The sequence below is a fragment of the Bombina bombina genome, chromosome 6, assembly GCF_027579735.1.
Source record: "Bombina bombina isolate aBomBom1 chromosome 6, aBomBom1.pri, whole genome shotgun sequence".
Classification (NCBI taxonomy): Eukaryota; Metazoa; Chordata; class Amphibia; order Anura; family Bombinatoridae; genus Bombina; species Bombina bombina.
Window position 1 is genome coordinate 316,611,055 of NC_069504.1, and position 17,164 is coordinate 316,628,218.

General features: G+C 37.3%; 1 protein-coding gene across 1 annotated transcript in view; it reads right to left on the reverse strand.

The window, feature by feature from the left end:
• Positions 1–17,164, reverse strand: part of PTPRQ (protein tyrosine phosphatase receptor type Q) — a 538,955-nt gene that overhangs the window by 318,809 nt on the left and 202,982 nt on the right. Inside the window, 2 exon segments of the mRNA XM_053719240.1 lie at positions 9,545–9,646; positions 10,695–10,877. Of these exon segments, the coding sequence (XP_053575215.1) occupies positions 9,545–9,646; positions 10,695–10,877 (285 nt within the window).

Genomic DNA, 17,164 nt, shown 5'->3' on the forward strand with positions numbered 1-17,164 from the left:
GATTCTGACCAGAGCCTGAACAAAAGCTTGAACATCTGGCAAGTCAGCCAGGTGTTTGTGCAAAAGAATAGGCAGTGCAGATATCTGACCCTTCAGAGTACTGACTGACAACCCTTTCTCAAGACCATCCTGAACAAAGGATAAAATCCCGGGAATCCTCACCCGGCTCCAGGAGAAACCCTTAGATTCGCACCAATAAAGGCATTTATGCCATACCTTATGGTAAATTCTACGAGTAACAGGCTTACAAGCCTGAAGCATGGTATTAATGACCGGCTCAGGAAAAGCACGCCTAGACAAAATTAAGCGTTAAATCTCCAAGCAGTCAGCTTCAGAGAATCCAGATTTGGATGGAGGAATGGACCCTGAATTTGAAGGTCCTCCCTCAGAGGTAACCTCCATGGAGGAAGAGATGACATCCTCACCAGATCCGCAAACCAGATCCTGCGAGGTCATGCTGGAGCTTTTAGAATTACAGATGCTCTCCCCTGTTTGATATGAGCAATGACTCGTGGAAGGAGAGCAAATGGCGGAAACAGGTACGCCATATAGAATATCCAAGGAATCGCTAGAGCGTCTATTAGAACGGCCTGAGGATCTCTTGACCTTGAATCATACTTTGGAAGCTTGGTATTTTGATGAGACGCCATCAGATCCAACTCTGGAACCCCCTACCTGAGGGTTATCTTTGAGAACACTACCTGATGGAGAGCCCACTCCCCGGGATGAAAATACTGTCTGCTCAGAAAATCTGCCTCCCAGTTGTCCACAGATGGCAGACAGTTGATGGCAGACAGGAGTCAATTGTGAACTTTTGCCCACTGAAGAATGCGAGTCACCTCCTTCATGGCCAAGGAACTCCGAGTTCCTCCCTGGTGGTTTCTGTAAGCCACTGAGGTGATGTTGTCTGACTGGAATCTGATAAATCGGACTAAAGACAACTGAGGCCAAGCTGTCAAGGAATTGAAGATTGCTCTCAACTCTAAGATGTTTATGGGAAGAGAAGACTCCTCCTGAGTCCACAGGCCCTGAGCTTTTAGTGAGCCCCAAACTGCTCCCCAGCCTAACAGACGGGCATCCGTAGTTACAATTACCCAAGAAGGTTTCAGGAAGCAAGTGCCCCAAAACAGATGTTCCTGAGAAATCCACTACAAGAGATAGTCTCTTGTTAGGGGGTCCAGATTTATCCTCTATGATAAATCTGAATGGTCTCTGTTCCATTGACTGAGCATGAAAAGTTGTAGAGGTCAGAGATGGAACTGGGCAAAAGGAATGATGTCCATGAAAGCTACCATCAGATCAATCACCTCCATGCATTGCACCACTGATGGACAAATAGCAGTCTGGAGAGAAAGGCAAGAAGCTTGTTTTTTCTGACATCTGTCAGGAAAATCTTCATGGACAGGGAATCTATGATAGTTCCTAGGAAATACACTCTTGTAGCTGGAATTAGAGAACTCTTTTCCAGATTCACCTTCCACCCGTGGGAATGAAGAAAAGACAACAACATCTCTGTATGAGATTTTGATAGTTGAAAAGATGACGCCTTAACCAAGATGTTGTCTAGATAAGGCACCACTGCAATTCTCTGGGATCTTATCACTGACAATAAAGCCCCCAGAACCTTTGTGAATATTCTGGGAGCCGTGGACAGACCAAACGGAAGTGCAACAAACGGCAAATGTTTGTTTAGGAAGGAAAACCTCAGAAACTGAATGGGAACATGAAGGTATGCGTCCTTCAGGTCAATGGTAGTCATGAACTGATCTTCCTGAACCAACAGAAGAATGGAACGAATAGTTTCCATCTTGAAGGACAGAACTCTGAGGAATTTGTTTAGGCACTTTAAGTCTAAGATGGGACAGAAAGTTCCCTCCTTTTTGGGAACCATAAAGAAATTTGAATAGAATCCTTGACCCTGTTCCTCTAAAGGAACTGGAACAATTACTCGAAGGGAGAATAGGTCCTTTACACAGCTTAAGAAGGCCTCCCTCTTAAACTGGTTTGAGGATAGTCTTGACAGGAGAAATCTACCCCTCGGAGCGCAAGATTTGAATCCTATTTTGTAACCCTGGGATACTATATCCACAGCCCATGGATCTCGGACATTGCGTATCCAGGCATGCCGAAAATGAGAAAGCCTGTCCCCTACGTGATCCAAAATTGGATCGGCTGAGGACCCTTCATGCCGATTTAGAATCAGTGGAAGGCTTTTTGTTTTGCTTTCCCTTATTCCAAGGTTGACCGGACCTCCAAGAGGTCTTGGCTTGCTCTGGATAAGGAAAAAGGGAAGCCCAATGGCACTACTGTGACGTTACAGGGAATATCATTACTGATAATAATTATCAAATAGCAGTTCATAGGAGGTTAACATCTGTATTTCTCCTGTTATTTGATAATAGAAATGTTGGTGCTGTGTACTCAACCAAAAAAAAGAGCAAACGAAGAACAGAGTCTTCAAAAATTGTACACCTGAATAGCACTCAAATTTCCTTAATGGGGAATTAAACTAGGTTACAACTGGCGGGTATACTAGAAAAAATTAAAATATAACTTTTATTGGAACATTAAAATAGGTGAAACAAAACACATTAAAAACACAGGAATTGAAATAGCTCAAAAAGTGAGTAGCAATGGGGGTTTAAATAATCTAATTCCCAGGGAATAGACCTAGGAAATTAAGTAGGTCAAATAACCGTAGAATCAGAGACTTGGAATGTACAGGTTAGTCTCCAGTCATAGAATATATCCTTATTAGTGAATTATGAGGTTAGAGTATAGCAAGTAGATCTAACACAGTAATTTAATGCTAGGTAGTTATACGTTATAAACCATGCATATGTTGTTATTTGGGTGCAGTAAATGCAATTATGTGGGTGATTATGGTATATTTGCGATATACCATGTACGGTATTACACAGACCAAGTTATTGGATATTCTTATGTTCACATATTTCAAACGTAAATGTTGTCTCCTGAATATCGGATTACCCAATCCATAACAAATATGGTTATTACCAAACTGTGCTATCAACAGCAGTTGTCCAGGATAAAGATTACCGGATTTAACAAATACCCTTTAGCATAGATATATTCATAATTTAACAAGAGTATAATTGCTTTAACCTTTCCAAATTATATCTGTATTAGTAAATATTTGTTGGTATAATCAATTCCTGAGATTAATCCAGGACATTGGATACCTCATAAATTAAATCACAGTTATAATTAGATGGTTTTATAAATCTTGTTTGCTCTTCTCAACTGATATATAATGAATATATTAATTTACTGGTGTATCAACCGTATATCATATCACTTAAATTATATATTGTATTTAGTTTTTGCAGGTATAGCCTGTCACATATTCATAAGTGACTATAATGGTATTACAGTGAGTGCAGAATTATTAGGCAAATGAGTATTTTGACCACATCATCCTCTTTATGCATGTTGTCTTACTCCAAGCTGTATAGGCTCGAAAGCCTACTACCAATTAAGCATATTAGGTGATGTGCATCTCTGTAATGATAAGGGGTGTGGTCTAATGACATCAACACCCTATATCAGGTGTGCATAATTATTAGGCAACTTCCTTTCCTTTGGCAAAATGGGTCAAAAGAAGGACTTGACAGGCTCAGAAAAGTCAAAAATAGTGAGATATCTTGCAGAGGGATGCAGCACTCTTAAAATTGCAAAGCTTCTGAAGCGTGATCATCGAACAATCAAGCGTTTCATTCAAAATAGTCAACAGGGTCGCAAGAAGCGTGTGTAAAAACCAAGGCGCAAAATAACTGCCCATGAACTGAGAAAAGTCAAGCGTGCAGCTGCCAAGATGCCACTTGCCACCAGTTTGGCCATATTTCAGAGCTGCAACATCACTGGAGTGCCCAAAAGCACAAGGTGTGCAATACTCAGAGACATGGCCAAGGTAAGAAAGGCTGAAAGACGACCACCACTGAACAAGACACACAAGCTGAAACGTCAAGACTGGGCCAAGAAATATCTCAAGACTGATTTTTCTAAAGTTTTATTGACTGATGAAATGAGAGTGAGTCTTGATGGGCCAGATGGATGGGCCCGTGGCTGGATTGGTAAAGGGCAGAGAGCTCCAGTCCGACTCAGACGCCAGCAAGGTGGAGGTGGAGTACTGGTTTGGGCTGGTATCATCAAATATGAGCTTGTGGGGCCTTTTCGGGTTGAGGATGGAGTCAAGCTCAACTCTCAGTCCTACTGCCAGTTTCTGGAAGACACCTTCTTCAAGCAGTGGTACAGGAAGAAGTCTGCATCCTTCAAGAAAAACATGATTTTCATGCAGGACAATGCTCCATCACACGCGTCCAAGTACTCCACAGCGTGGCTGGCAAGAAAGGGTATAAAAGAAGAAAATCTAATGACATGGCCTCCTTGTTCACCTGATCTGAACCCCATTGAGAACCTGTGTTCCATCATCAAAAGTGAGATTTACAAGGAGGGAAAACAGTACACCTCTCTGAACAGTGTCTGGGAGGCTGTGGTTGCTGCTGCACGCAATGTTGATGGTGAACAGATGAAAACACTGACAGAATCCATGGATGGCAGGCTTTTGAGTGTCCTTGCAAAGAAAGGTGGCTATATTGGTCACTGGTTCGTTTTTGTTTTGTTTTTGAATGTCAGAAATGTATATTTGTGAATGTTGAGATGTTATATTGGTTTCACTGGTAAAAATAAATAATTGAAATATATATTTGTTTTTTGTTAAGTTGCCTAATAATTATGCACAGTAATAGTCACCTGCACACACAGATAACCCCCTAAAATAGCTATAACTAAAAACAAACTAAAAACTACTTCCAAAACTATTCAGCTTTGATATTAATGAGTTTTTGGTTTTTTTTGAGAACATGGTTGTTGTTCAATAATAAAATTAATCCTCAAAAATACAACTTGCCTAATAATTCTACACTCCCTGTAAATGCAGATCTAGTTCGCTATGGATGTAGCCTTTTATCTGTTAAAGGCACCCGTATTTAAGAGCATTAATACTATTGTCATAGATACAACTAAACTTGGTGGAATACTAATACCAATTAAATATATGTGAAGTACTAATGTCTTAGTACAAACACCATTGCCAGATTGTGTGCACGCGTGAGTTATAAGCTTTTGATAGCCCAAGATGAACTGCTGTAATATTCACCTAAATCTTTCTTGCACTGCGTACATATTGCCTCGGTTAGTAGGTTTTCCTTGTTTGCTACTCAAAAAATTAGTGCTAATAACAGTGTATTAGACTGCTTGTATCGATTGTACAGTGTAGTCACTGATCGTTATATCTGTTAAGCAATCTTAATACTAAATGCTAAAGTTACGTATAGGTTTTTTAAGCTACGTTATAAGCTTTGAGTAGCCCAAGATGAACTGATGTAACATTCACCTAAGTCTTATTTGCACTACGTGCATATTAGCTTGGTTATAAGGTTTCCCTTGTTTGCTACTCAAAAGCTAGTGTTAATAGCAATGTACTAGGTTGCTTGTATCAATTGTACAGTGTAGTCACTGATCGTTACATCTATTAAGCAGTCTTAATACTAAATGCTAAAGTTACGTATAGGTTTTTTAAGCTAATTCCTGCTTTTTTTAAAATAACATATAGAGAGCCCATTATCCCCCAACAACCCCTGACATGTTTTGCAGAGTAACTCGGCTTTCTCAAAAGGTTTTTTTTCACATTCGCCCATCCCTAGTGACAGGCTATACCTGCAGAAACTAAATACAATATATAATTTAAGTGATATGATATACGGTTGATACACCAGTAAATGAATATATTCATTATATATCAGTTGAGAAGAGCAAAAAAAGATTTATAAAACCATCTAATTATAACAGTGATTTAATTTATGAGGTATCCAATGTCCTGGATTAATCTTAGGAATTGATTATACCAACAAATATTTACTAATACAGATATAATTTGGAAAGGTTAAAGCAATTATACTCTTGTTAAATTATGAATATATCTATACTAAAGGGTATTTCTTAAATCCGGTAACCTTTATCCTGGACAACTGCTGTTGATAGCACAGTTTGGTAATAACCATATTTGTTATGGATTGGGTAATCCGGTATTCAGGAGACAACATTTACGTTTGAAATATGTGAACATAAGAATATCCAATTACTTGGTCTGTGTAATACCGTACATGGTATATCGCAAATATACCATAATCACCCACATAATTGCATTTACTGCACCCAAATAACAACATATGCAAGGTTTATAACGTATAACTACCTAGCATTAAATTACTGTGTTAGATCTACTTGCTATATTCTAACCTCATAATTCACTAATAGGATATATTCTATGACTGGAGACTAACCTGTACATTCCAAGTCTCTGATTCTACGGTTATTTGACCTACTTAATTTCCTAGGTCTATTCCCTGGGAATTAGATTATTTAAACCCCCATTGCTACTCACTTTTTGAGCTATTTCAATTCCTGTGTTTTTAATGTGTTTTGTTTCACCTATTTTAATGTTCCAATAAAAGTTATATTTTAATTTTTTCTAGTATACCCGCCAGTTGTAACCTAGTTTAATTCCACATTAAGGGAATTTGAGTGCTAGTATTCAGGTGTACAATTTTTGAAGACTCTGTTCTTCGTTTGCTCTTTTCTTGGTTTGCTCTGGTTTGGAAGAAGAGGAGGAAGACTTTGGTCCTTTAAAGTTACGAAAGTAGCAATAATTTGAATTCTAGCGACCCTTAGGTCTATTCTTCTTGTCCTGAGGAAGGAAAGATCCCTTTCCTCCTGTAATTTCAGAAATAATTTCTGCCAAACCAGGCCCAAATAAAGTCTTACCCTTATAAGGTAAATACAAAAGCTTGGCTTTTAAAGTTACATCAGCCGACCAGGATTTTCACCACAGAGCTCTGCAAGCTAGAACAGTGAGTGAAGCTAGAAATCTTAGCTCCCAGTCTAATTACCTGCATGTTAGCATTGCAGATAAAGGTATTGGCCAGTTTAAGAGCTTTAATCCTATCTAGGATCTCCTCTATTGTAGTATCTTCTGATATCAGATCAGACAAGGCATCGCACCAATAAGATGCTGCGTTCCGCAACCGTAGCTATACTAGCTGCAGGTTGCCACTGTAATCCTTGATGGATGTACATCTTCTTTAAGTAAGCCTCTAGCTTTTTATCCATTCGATCCTTAAAGGAACGACAAGTATCCTCCTCATCAGACATATGGGAAAAGTTGACTAGCGCAGAATTAAAGGGGTCAGAAACCTTACTAGCAGAAATATGTTTAGATTTCCTCTTACGCTTACCTGAAGTAGGGAAAGCAGATAAAGCTACAGACACTGCAGAAGTTATCTGTGCAGCAAAGTTTCCTGGCAAAAAAACACCCCCAGGATGTTGCTGAGAGGAGCTGCAGGGCACGGCATGTGAAACAGTTAAAGCTTAAAACGTTTGAGGAGAAAGCTGAGGCATGGCACGGACAACAGTATCCTGAGAGATTGACGGCCCTGTGAGGGGTTCCTTGTCCATAGCTAATAACATCTTATGTAAGCATGTGGAACAAAACTGTATAGGAGGAAAAATTTGAGCCTCCAAACAATACAAACAATTAGCAAAAGATACTTCTAGATTAGTATCAGAGTCCATAATGAGATTGGAGCCCACAAGAACTAAAAAATATCTTAGAGATGTAAGATAAGACTCACTTACATAAAATGATGTTTTGTACCTTTAAATTTAAAAAGCAAAAAAAAAAAAAATCTTTTGTTAAATTAGCACCGCTATAACCTCAGCTCTTGCTAAGGGCTTACCACTGATGACCGGAGGAATATCCACTGCAATGCTAAAAATCGTAGACTCAGAGAAGTACATGAGGTAGCTCCGTTCTCCAAGCAGTCTCCAGATCCACTATAGACAAGTACTCTGCTCCCCGATCTGAAAAGCCGACATCGGAAGTGCGGAGATTGGTCATGTGACCATAAGAGGCAGAAAAAATAAATGCGCCACAAGAAAAGCGCGCGAGTCTCTGCACAGGAAAATTTTAACAGCCGTTTAATTTACATCCAGCCGCATAGACTACGATCTCCAATAGAGAGATATATACAAAGGGCACTAAACACTATCCTCTCCAGAGCAGTCGTTCTTAGCATTCATTATTAAAAAAAAATGAATATAACTACTTAAGCCATGTCTTTTAAGGCAGCCTTATAAAATAAGGGAATACAATTAACCCCATATTGTCCAGGAAGCATTCCTCTTATAAATTAAGTGCCTGCATAGCTACTCAAGAATAAATCCCTGAGTAAAGGAATTAACATGTCTCAAATTAATCCACTGAGTATAAACTCTTGAAGTGCTGTCCTTCAGACCTAGAAGGCAAGAGCACTTACCTGTGGATCCAGCTGCAGGGCAGGAACAGCTTCTGAGGTGTGATAGACACACCACTCTCTATCAGGAATCTTCAGAAAAAAGAAAGAACAGAGTAACCAACCCTGGCTTTCTATAGAGGGATAGCAATAATGTTAGAAATAAAGCAAAGACAACCTTGCCGCTTTCTAACTGCTAATAGCCACCATTGCTCTTACTAAAGGGATTGACATGGACACAGCATAGCCCCTAATCCATGCTTGCAGGGAAAAGTACCCATAAAAGGATTCAATACTTCTGATGTGCACAAACACCCATGATAAACCCCTTATGGCTCATGCCCAACATTTAGCATGCCCCTTTTAACCTAGCCCGCAATGTCTACCTGAAATCATCACTTGCATTGCACAAGAGTTGTCTTGTGCAATGGCCCCCCTGCTCTTATACAACCAGCTGTGTAAGAGTAGGGCATGTCAATAACCCCAAACAAGAGAGTGTCGGTGTGATTGATCTCACCACTTCTGAGGTGGCGGAGATGCAAGAGAAGCCATTACTGTTTCTTAAATTAGTGGCTGCAGGCTTGCTTTGCAGAGATTTAGAAGCTGTAATTTCAGCTTATTGGGACAGTAAAGTCAAAATTTTCAAGGTTCAAATAGAGTAAAGTGTTTTAAAAAGCTTTTTAATTGACTTCAATATCAAATTTTCTTTATTCTCTTGGTATCCTTTGTTGAAAAGCATACCTAAGTAGGCATGTGCAGAAATATACATATTTTGTCATTAGCTCTCTCAATGTGTTCAGCTAGCTTAGTAGTGGACAGCACATTTCTGATTCTTCAACAAAGAATACCAAGAGAATTGTTGTTTAAAATCGTGTCTGAATCATGAAAGAAAAAAATTGGGTTTTGTGTCCCTTTAATAAATTTTGCCCTATAAAAATATGTATCTTTACAAGACTGCTTATCTCTAATAGTGCTGCATTTGTGGTGCAGAGCTACCTTTGTGTCTTTCTATAACACGCAGTTGTTTCAATGAAGAGTGAGTTATATTTTTTCTTATATCTGTATTTCTATGTTGTGCTTTAAACAAACATAAATGATTAGTCCAGATATTATTGGCTTTTTTTAATTTCAAATTTGTCAAAAGAGATATGAAATGTCACTTCTCGTCTTACCGTCTTCTTCTGTAATAACATTCTGCTCTGTACTATATACTCCTTCCCCATTTACAGTACTGGCAGAGATTTTCAAGAGGTAGCTGGTATATTTCTTTAAACCTGAAAAACAAAAATTAACATTCCAGTTTAACTCCATAATAAAAAATAAAGAACATGTCAGACATAGTTAGTTTTCCAAGCCAAAAAAGATGCTGTCCCTGTAAGTTGCTGGAGGGTTAAAGTCCTTAATTCCATGGAATGCACTACAGCTTCCTTAGAACCAAATAACAGCAAGGTTCAATAGGAAAATATTTTGCTTTTTTACCACAAGAGGCTAACAAATTCTCCAACCACACATTAGGGCAGGTAATATTCAGAAAATGTATATATTCATTTATATTTTGTAATTTGGTGATGTTGGATGTGTTATTTGCAGTTATGCAGAGGGTCTCATATTTAGGGCTCTATGCTAAACGCTTTGTTGGGTTAGACATAGTATTCCACGCCAATACTAGCAGGGACTGCCCTCAAGGAATACTATAAAAAGGGACTGTCCCTGCGAGTTGCGTGATGTCTCTACAGAAAGAAATGGAGCTTGATGGAAAGGCAAAATTTGCTGCGGAGAGTGAAGTTAGCAGGTGGAACACTTTAATAATTAAATATATGCTTATACAGAATCAGGACAGTGGCTCCGTATATTACTTATAAAATCTCACAAGCCCAGAGAGCTTTTTACAATCGAGCTCTCAGTATACTGACAAATAATGCTAATTGCTGCACACGTTCACACATGGTCACATGTTGAGTAACCATATTATTATTTTCCTTATTATTGTAGTGGTTTTTGTCTTTATTTAACTTGAAAGCAGCATGAAAGGCCTCTAATATCGTAAACAGCATGAGATTTGTTCATCACCCTTATTAAATATTTATTATCAACTAAGGATTCCCATAATATCACTAAACTACATTAAAACCAGTAAAAGCTGTTTGGAAAACATTAACAACTGGAGAGTCATGACAGATGTTAATAAAATTTCAATTGAACATAAATTAAAACCTTTTTACACAAACTGCACCCATGTGACTATTTTCGCTTTTGATGTTTTAAGCAACAGAGAAAACAAATGACAAAATCCTTGTAATCTGTGTGCAACTGAGGATTTACCGGTAATGCTCTTTGAAAGATGAGTCGTGTTCACAGCTCGTTCTGTGGTTCCATTCAACCATGTTATGTATATGGTATAGTACTTTATTATTCCATTGGGTATAAGAGGTGGATGGAAAGACACTATTATTTCAGTGGATGATATATTTTTGTATGTTATGTCTTCTGGTGCACTGTCAGGTACTGTAAGAGACAAAATAGATGTAAGGAACAAACGGACATAAGTTACTATTAAACACAAGGTCTTAAAGTACTTCAGTAGCAGCATAAATGTATTTGCTTTTAATCATGAATTCAATACATCTTTTGAATAGGTACACCATTCCAGTGTTGTTTTATTTGGTACATTAATTGAAGGGACATTAAGCAATGCATAAAGACAACAAGAAGTACTTACCTTGCTATTGTTATACAAGTAAATTCTGTACTGCAATACATAGATGCTCATTATTATATTATCATTATTAAAATTTTAAAAATGTGGTCGGTAATGAGTAAAATTAGGCCACTGGGGGCACCATGCTTGTACCTAAGGATGCGTGTACAAGCTCTGATGGACTGTGAAACAGCTAGTGATGTCATGAATGATTTTGATGGTCCCTCAACATAGTCTTAAAGGGACAGTCTAGGCCAAAATAAACTTTCATGATTCAGATAGAGCATGTAATTTTAAACAATTTTCCAATTTACTTTTATCACCAATTTTGCTTTGTTCACTTGTTATTCTTAGTTGAAAGCTTAACCTAGGAGGTTCATATGCTAATTTCTTAGACCTTGAAGGCCACCTCTTTTCAGAATGCATTTTAACAGTTTTTCACCACTAGAGGGTGTTAGTTCATGTATTTCATATAGATAACACTGTGCTCGTGCACGTGAAGTTATCTGGGAGCAGGCACTGATTGGTTAAACTGCAAGTCTGTCAAAAGAACTGAAACAAAGTGGAAGTTTGCAGAGGCTTAGATACAAGATAATCACAGAGGTTAAAAGTATATTAATATAACTGTGTTGGTTATGCAAAACTGGGGAATGGGTAATAAAGGGATTATTTATCTTTTAAAACAATAAAAATTCTGGTGTAGACTGTCCCTTTAAGTAGAAACCTGGCGGCTCCCGGTACTTATTTATACTTTTTATTGTATGGATATTTGAAATAGTAATAGTAATGAGGATAATATTACTAAGAATAAAAACAGCAACAAGACACCCATGCATTGCCATAAAGAATCTACTTAACCTTTTTGCTATCAGGAATTTCAGACAAAATCTTCCCAAAAATACCAGTGAAGTTTTAGCATTTTTGCTATCACTCCGTTTAAACAGAAATACAGCCTTTGTTTGTTTGATTTACCTATATATATATATTTGGCATAAAGAGAGCTTTTATAGGATGACAGTTTTAACTAGCAATTTATTCAGAGAACTTAGAAACGATTGTAAAATTACAAAAAGAAGTTAAAAAAAAAAAATATATATATATATATATATTAATATATATATATGTATATATATAAAATGATTGATTATCAAATTTCACAAATACTTGTAGCTTTCTACCTGGAGAAATAAAATCATAAAATTTGTTCATTGGCATCCTGATTCATCTAAAACCAAACGTGTATATATATTTATTTTATTATTTTATTATTTTTGTTAATTTTAAGGTCTTTTTGTCTAAAATTATGCAAAGGGCCAACACTCCTTTTGTATAGGAGAACTGTCCAAATTCTCAAAATGAACCCCAAAACTATATATATTTCTAAAGTAGACAACACAAGGTATCGATTTAAGCCCATTTTGGTATATTTCATGCCACTATTTAAACACCAAATATGATAGTTAAAGTGATGGTAAATTCACAAAATTTACTTTTCACAAAAAAAAAGGATTTATCATTAAAATATATATGTAGCACAATGTTTTCCACAAATAACTTATATTTTCATGTCCCTCCATTATCTGTGCCCTGGCTGAACTCTGTGCACAATTTTGTCTTTTTTTATTTTGACAGACGGCTGGTTCATCCAATAGGGGATGCACCACACGTCCTATGCAATTTAGCATCCACAAGCTCCCGAGCTGGTAATTTGAAGCAGCATCGGCTGCTATTCCAACTGCGTAAGTGCAGTTCTAACTCTGGTCTCACTACAGCTTAATGAAGCAGTGAATCTTCCTTATTCTCAGCGATTCACTGTTTACTGCTGCGGTGACACCAGCACGTGGATTTACTGTGTGAAAAAAACCCTAATAAAAATAAATATATCATTAGTGTATTTTTTTTTTTTTAAATAAGCTGTATGGGTTTTATTATAGCAAATTAATTGCATGGCTTGGTAAAGAAAACACCCAGCCCACCACAACTCCCCCCCCTCCCCCCTCACTGTGTTGATAGCCAAAAATGTATAAATATCCCATAGATATAAAAAAAAATGTGCTTTTACATTAAAAATACTATCAATAATGATATATGGCTCATTTTTATTAGGGAGTTTCCCGACAGTAAATCCACGTGCTGCTGTCACCGCAGCAGTAAACAGTGACTCACTAAGGAAAATTCACTGGTTATATAAGGCTGTAGTGAGACGGGAGTTAGCACTGCACTCATGCAGTTGGACTAGCAGCCAAGGCTGCTTTAAATTATAGCTCAGGAGTGTGCAAAAGCTAAATTGCATAGGGCGTTTGGTGCATCCAATATTAGATGAAGCAGCCATCTGTCAAAATGAAATAAGGCGGCCCGGACGCAGGTAAAGGAGGGAAATGAAAATATAATGTATTATTTAAAATAATTCATATTTGAGGAAAACAGTGTGCTACATATATATTTAAAAGGTAAATCTTTTATTTTATATCCCTTTTACTTTTTCGCAAACATTGGGTTTCTACCTGAAATTATTTACACACAACTACTGTAGTCATAAGACAAATGGTTGTAAAAGATTCTATGAGGTACCCTTTGTTGAGAAACAGCAGACATGCTTGGCTTCGCCATTGTTTTTGGCAATTGGTAGGCCACTAATTGCAGCTGTGCAAAATACTTCTGAAATTTGTGGCAGTGACAGGCCTAATCAGGTAGCTTGTAAGGTTAATTTTAGTTGTAGTGTAGAGATAGCCCTCCCACCTGACACTTCCCACCCATGATCCCTAACTGATCCCTCCCAAACAGCTCTCTTCCCTCACTCGCCCCCCCCCCATTGGTCTCCACCATCTTAGGTACTGGCAGACAGTTGGCCAGTATGCAGTTTATGTTTTAAAATATGTTTTTTAATTTCTGTAGCATAGGGAACCCTCCTCACCCACCCAACTACCTGATCCCCCCAAACAGCTCTCTAACCTTCCCCCTCCCACTGCTAGCTGCCATCTTTGTTACTAGCAGATTTTTTTTTATTTCATATTTAATTTCTTTTTTTTTCTGTAACGTAGGGTCCCCCCTTCCCCCTCCAAGATAGTTTTATACTTAGTGTAGGGCCCTAGATCTCTCCTCCCTTCCTAATCAGTATTTCATAGAGTAAGGGCCCACCCCTCCCTCTTCCTTCCTCATCCTGTTTCTGTAGTGTAGGAACCTCCCTCCCCCCTCCTCCCTGGGCCAATCCAACCACGTCCCTCCTTCCTTCCCACGTTTTCAACTCAGCACCGATGATGCACAGAGTGACACAATCCCAGCGCTACAGCGATATTGATAGTGCACCCTGCGCTATCAATAGCGATCCACTTGTAATCTAGGCCAATGTTTTTTAGAAATAATACTTATAATACGTATTTAAACATACTTATTTAGAAAGATCTTGTAAAGCCTAATGCAATAAACTATAACGTAATCCCTTACCAACATTTAATAAAGAAGTATACCAATTTAAAAAAAAAATGATATTAAATATAAATAAAAGTGAAAAAAATGATGGATAATTAGGCATTGAGACAATGGGGCCTATCTCTCAAGCTCCGAACGGAGCTTGACGGCTTGTGTTTCTGGCTGCTCTGAGCAGGCGGACAGGACTCGCTGGAATTCAACCCGATCGAGTACGATCGGGTTGATTGACACCCCCTGTTGGTGGCCCATTGGCCGCGAGTCTGTAGGGGGTGGCGTTGCATCAGCAGCTCTTGTGAGCTGCTGGTGAAATGCTGAATACGGAGAGCGTATTGCTCTCCGCATTCAGCGATGTCTTGCGGACCTGATCCGCACTGTCGGATCAGGTCCACAAGACATTTCTTAAATTGGCCTCAATATATGAATATGTTCAAAGTGATATCTAAACCCTCCCCAGATATGTTCAAGTGTGATATATTATTTGAACTACATCAATATATACTGTAACTTTTAGGATAGCTCTCTGCCTAAAAAAAAAATCAATCTTAAAACCTAACAGTTATATAAAGAAAAGCATCTTTCTTGAGAGATTCATGCTCACCGTCTTCTAGTGTGGTTACATGAAGAATGTCACTGGTCTGATCTCCATTTCCATGTCTTGTATAGCCTGATACCATTACTTGATACTGTGAATACTTTTTCAGGTCTGATAAAACTATTGACGAATTATTACTTATATTTGTCTGAAAATGTGATGTATTCCAATAGGTAATATTATAAAATAGTATAATTCCATTGGCGAAAATTGGTGGCTCCCATGACACCATTATACTTGTAGAAGATATATTTGTGTACATCAGATCGTATGGTGGGCTTCCAGGAGCTAAAAGAATAGAGTTAACAAAAGTGTAACACAATATGTAAAGTAAACAAATAAATGATTAGTGGTGCAAACAATCTTGGACTGGAATTCTGCTGCCATAAATAACAAATTTTAAAGACATTAGACAATTCAGCAGCATTTAAAAAGGTAGACCCCTCAAAAAAAGTTTTGGGGGGGATTAGAATGACATCACAAATTGAATTTATTTATTTTCATTTGACTAAACCAGATATCTTAAACCACAATGTTGGGACACATTGATGGGTTACACAAATTATGGTTGAGGAGAAAAATACTTAAAGGGACAGTAAAGTCATAATTAGACATTCATGATTTAGATAGAACGTACAATTTTAAACAACTTTCCAATTTACTTCTATTATTTAATTTGGTTCCTTCTTTTGTTATCCTCTGCTGAAAGGTTTATCTAAGAAAGCTCAGGAACAGCAAATAACCTAGGTTCTAGCTACTGATTGGTGGCTGCATATACAGTATATACCGATTGTCATTGGCTCACCCATGTGTTCAGTTAGAAATCAGTAGTGCATTGCTGCTCTTTCAACAAATGATACCAAAAGAATAAAGCAAATTTGATAATAGAAGTAAACTGGAAAGTTGTTTAAAATGTTATGTTCTACCTAAATCATGAGAGAAACATTTTGGGTTTCATGTCCTTTTAAGCTTTTTAACATTGAATGGGCTTAAAGGGCCATTATAGTGATAAACCTAAATGCTCTAATTCATTAGAGCATGCAAATGTATCACTTGCAACACCACAACTCTATGGGCTAGATTACAAGTGAAGCGCTAAATGTGCCCTTTTGCAGGAGCGCTATAATTAACCAGCCATTACAAGTGGCTGGTTATTGTACCGAGAGCTCTGGGAGCAATTAGCACTCCAAAAATTGGCCAGAGATCAGATCTCTGGTTAATTTTCTAAAAGTGTCACAGTTTTGGGGCTTTAAAGTTGGGGGGAGTGGGGTGTTACAAAAAATACGGCACTGAAAAGTGCATTTATATTGCGTCCTATGGAAACTGTGTGTTCCCAGTAAATATATATGCTTATATACATGTATATTTATGTGTTAATATGTGTATATACCCATATTAACACATAAATATATATATATGTATATATATATATATATATATATATATATATATATATATATATACTTGTTAGAACCCCCCCCACTTCAAAAAGGGTAAATGTATCAAAGAAAATATCTTGTAAAATAGATTCTGATATTCAAGGAACAAATGAAACAATTGTATAATCTATTTACCCAACATACACAAAAAGATGCACATATATAAAATTACATAGACTGGGCATCCCCAGTCTGATTACAATATATATGGACGTCAGACTAAGTACTGTTAGATAATATGCAATTCAATCAAATGTATATGAAACAGAGTATAAAATGTAAACACATTTCCCACTGTAATGCCAATCAGTGATAGATGTTGTGATGCAAATTATAGTCTAATTATGATCATATACATTTGATTCAATTGCATATTATCTCACAGTACTTAGTCTGACGTCCATATTTATTTTAATCAGACTGGGGATACCCAGTTTATGTAATTTTACATATGTGCATCATTTTGTGTATGTTGTGTTAATAGATAATAAAATTGTTTCATTTGTTTCTTGAATATCAGAATAAAGGATCAGTATAGGTGCAATATAATGCAAAGAAGGAAACAACAAATGGCTTGGAATCATAGAAAAAAAAAATTAAGAGAACATTATCAAATATAAGATAATGAGATAAA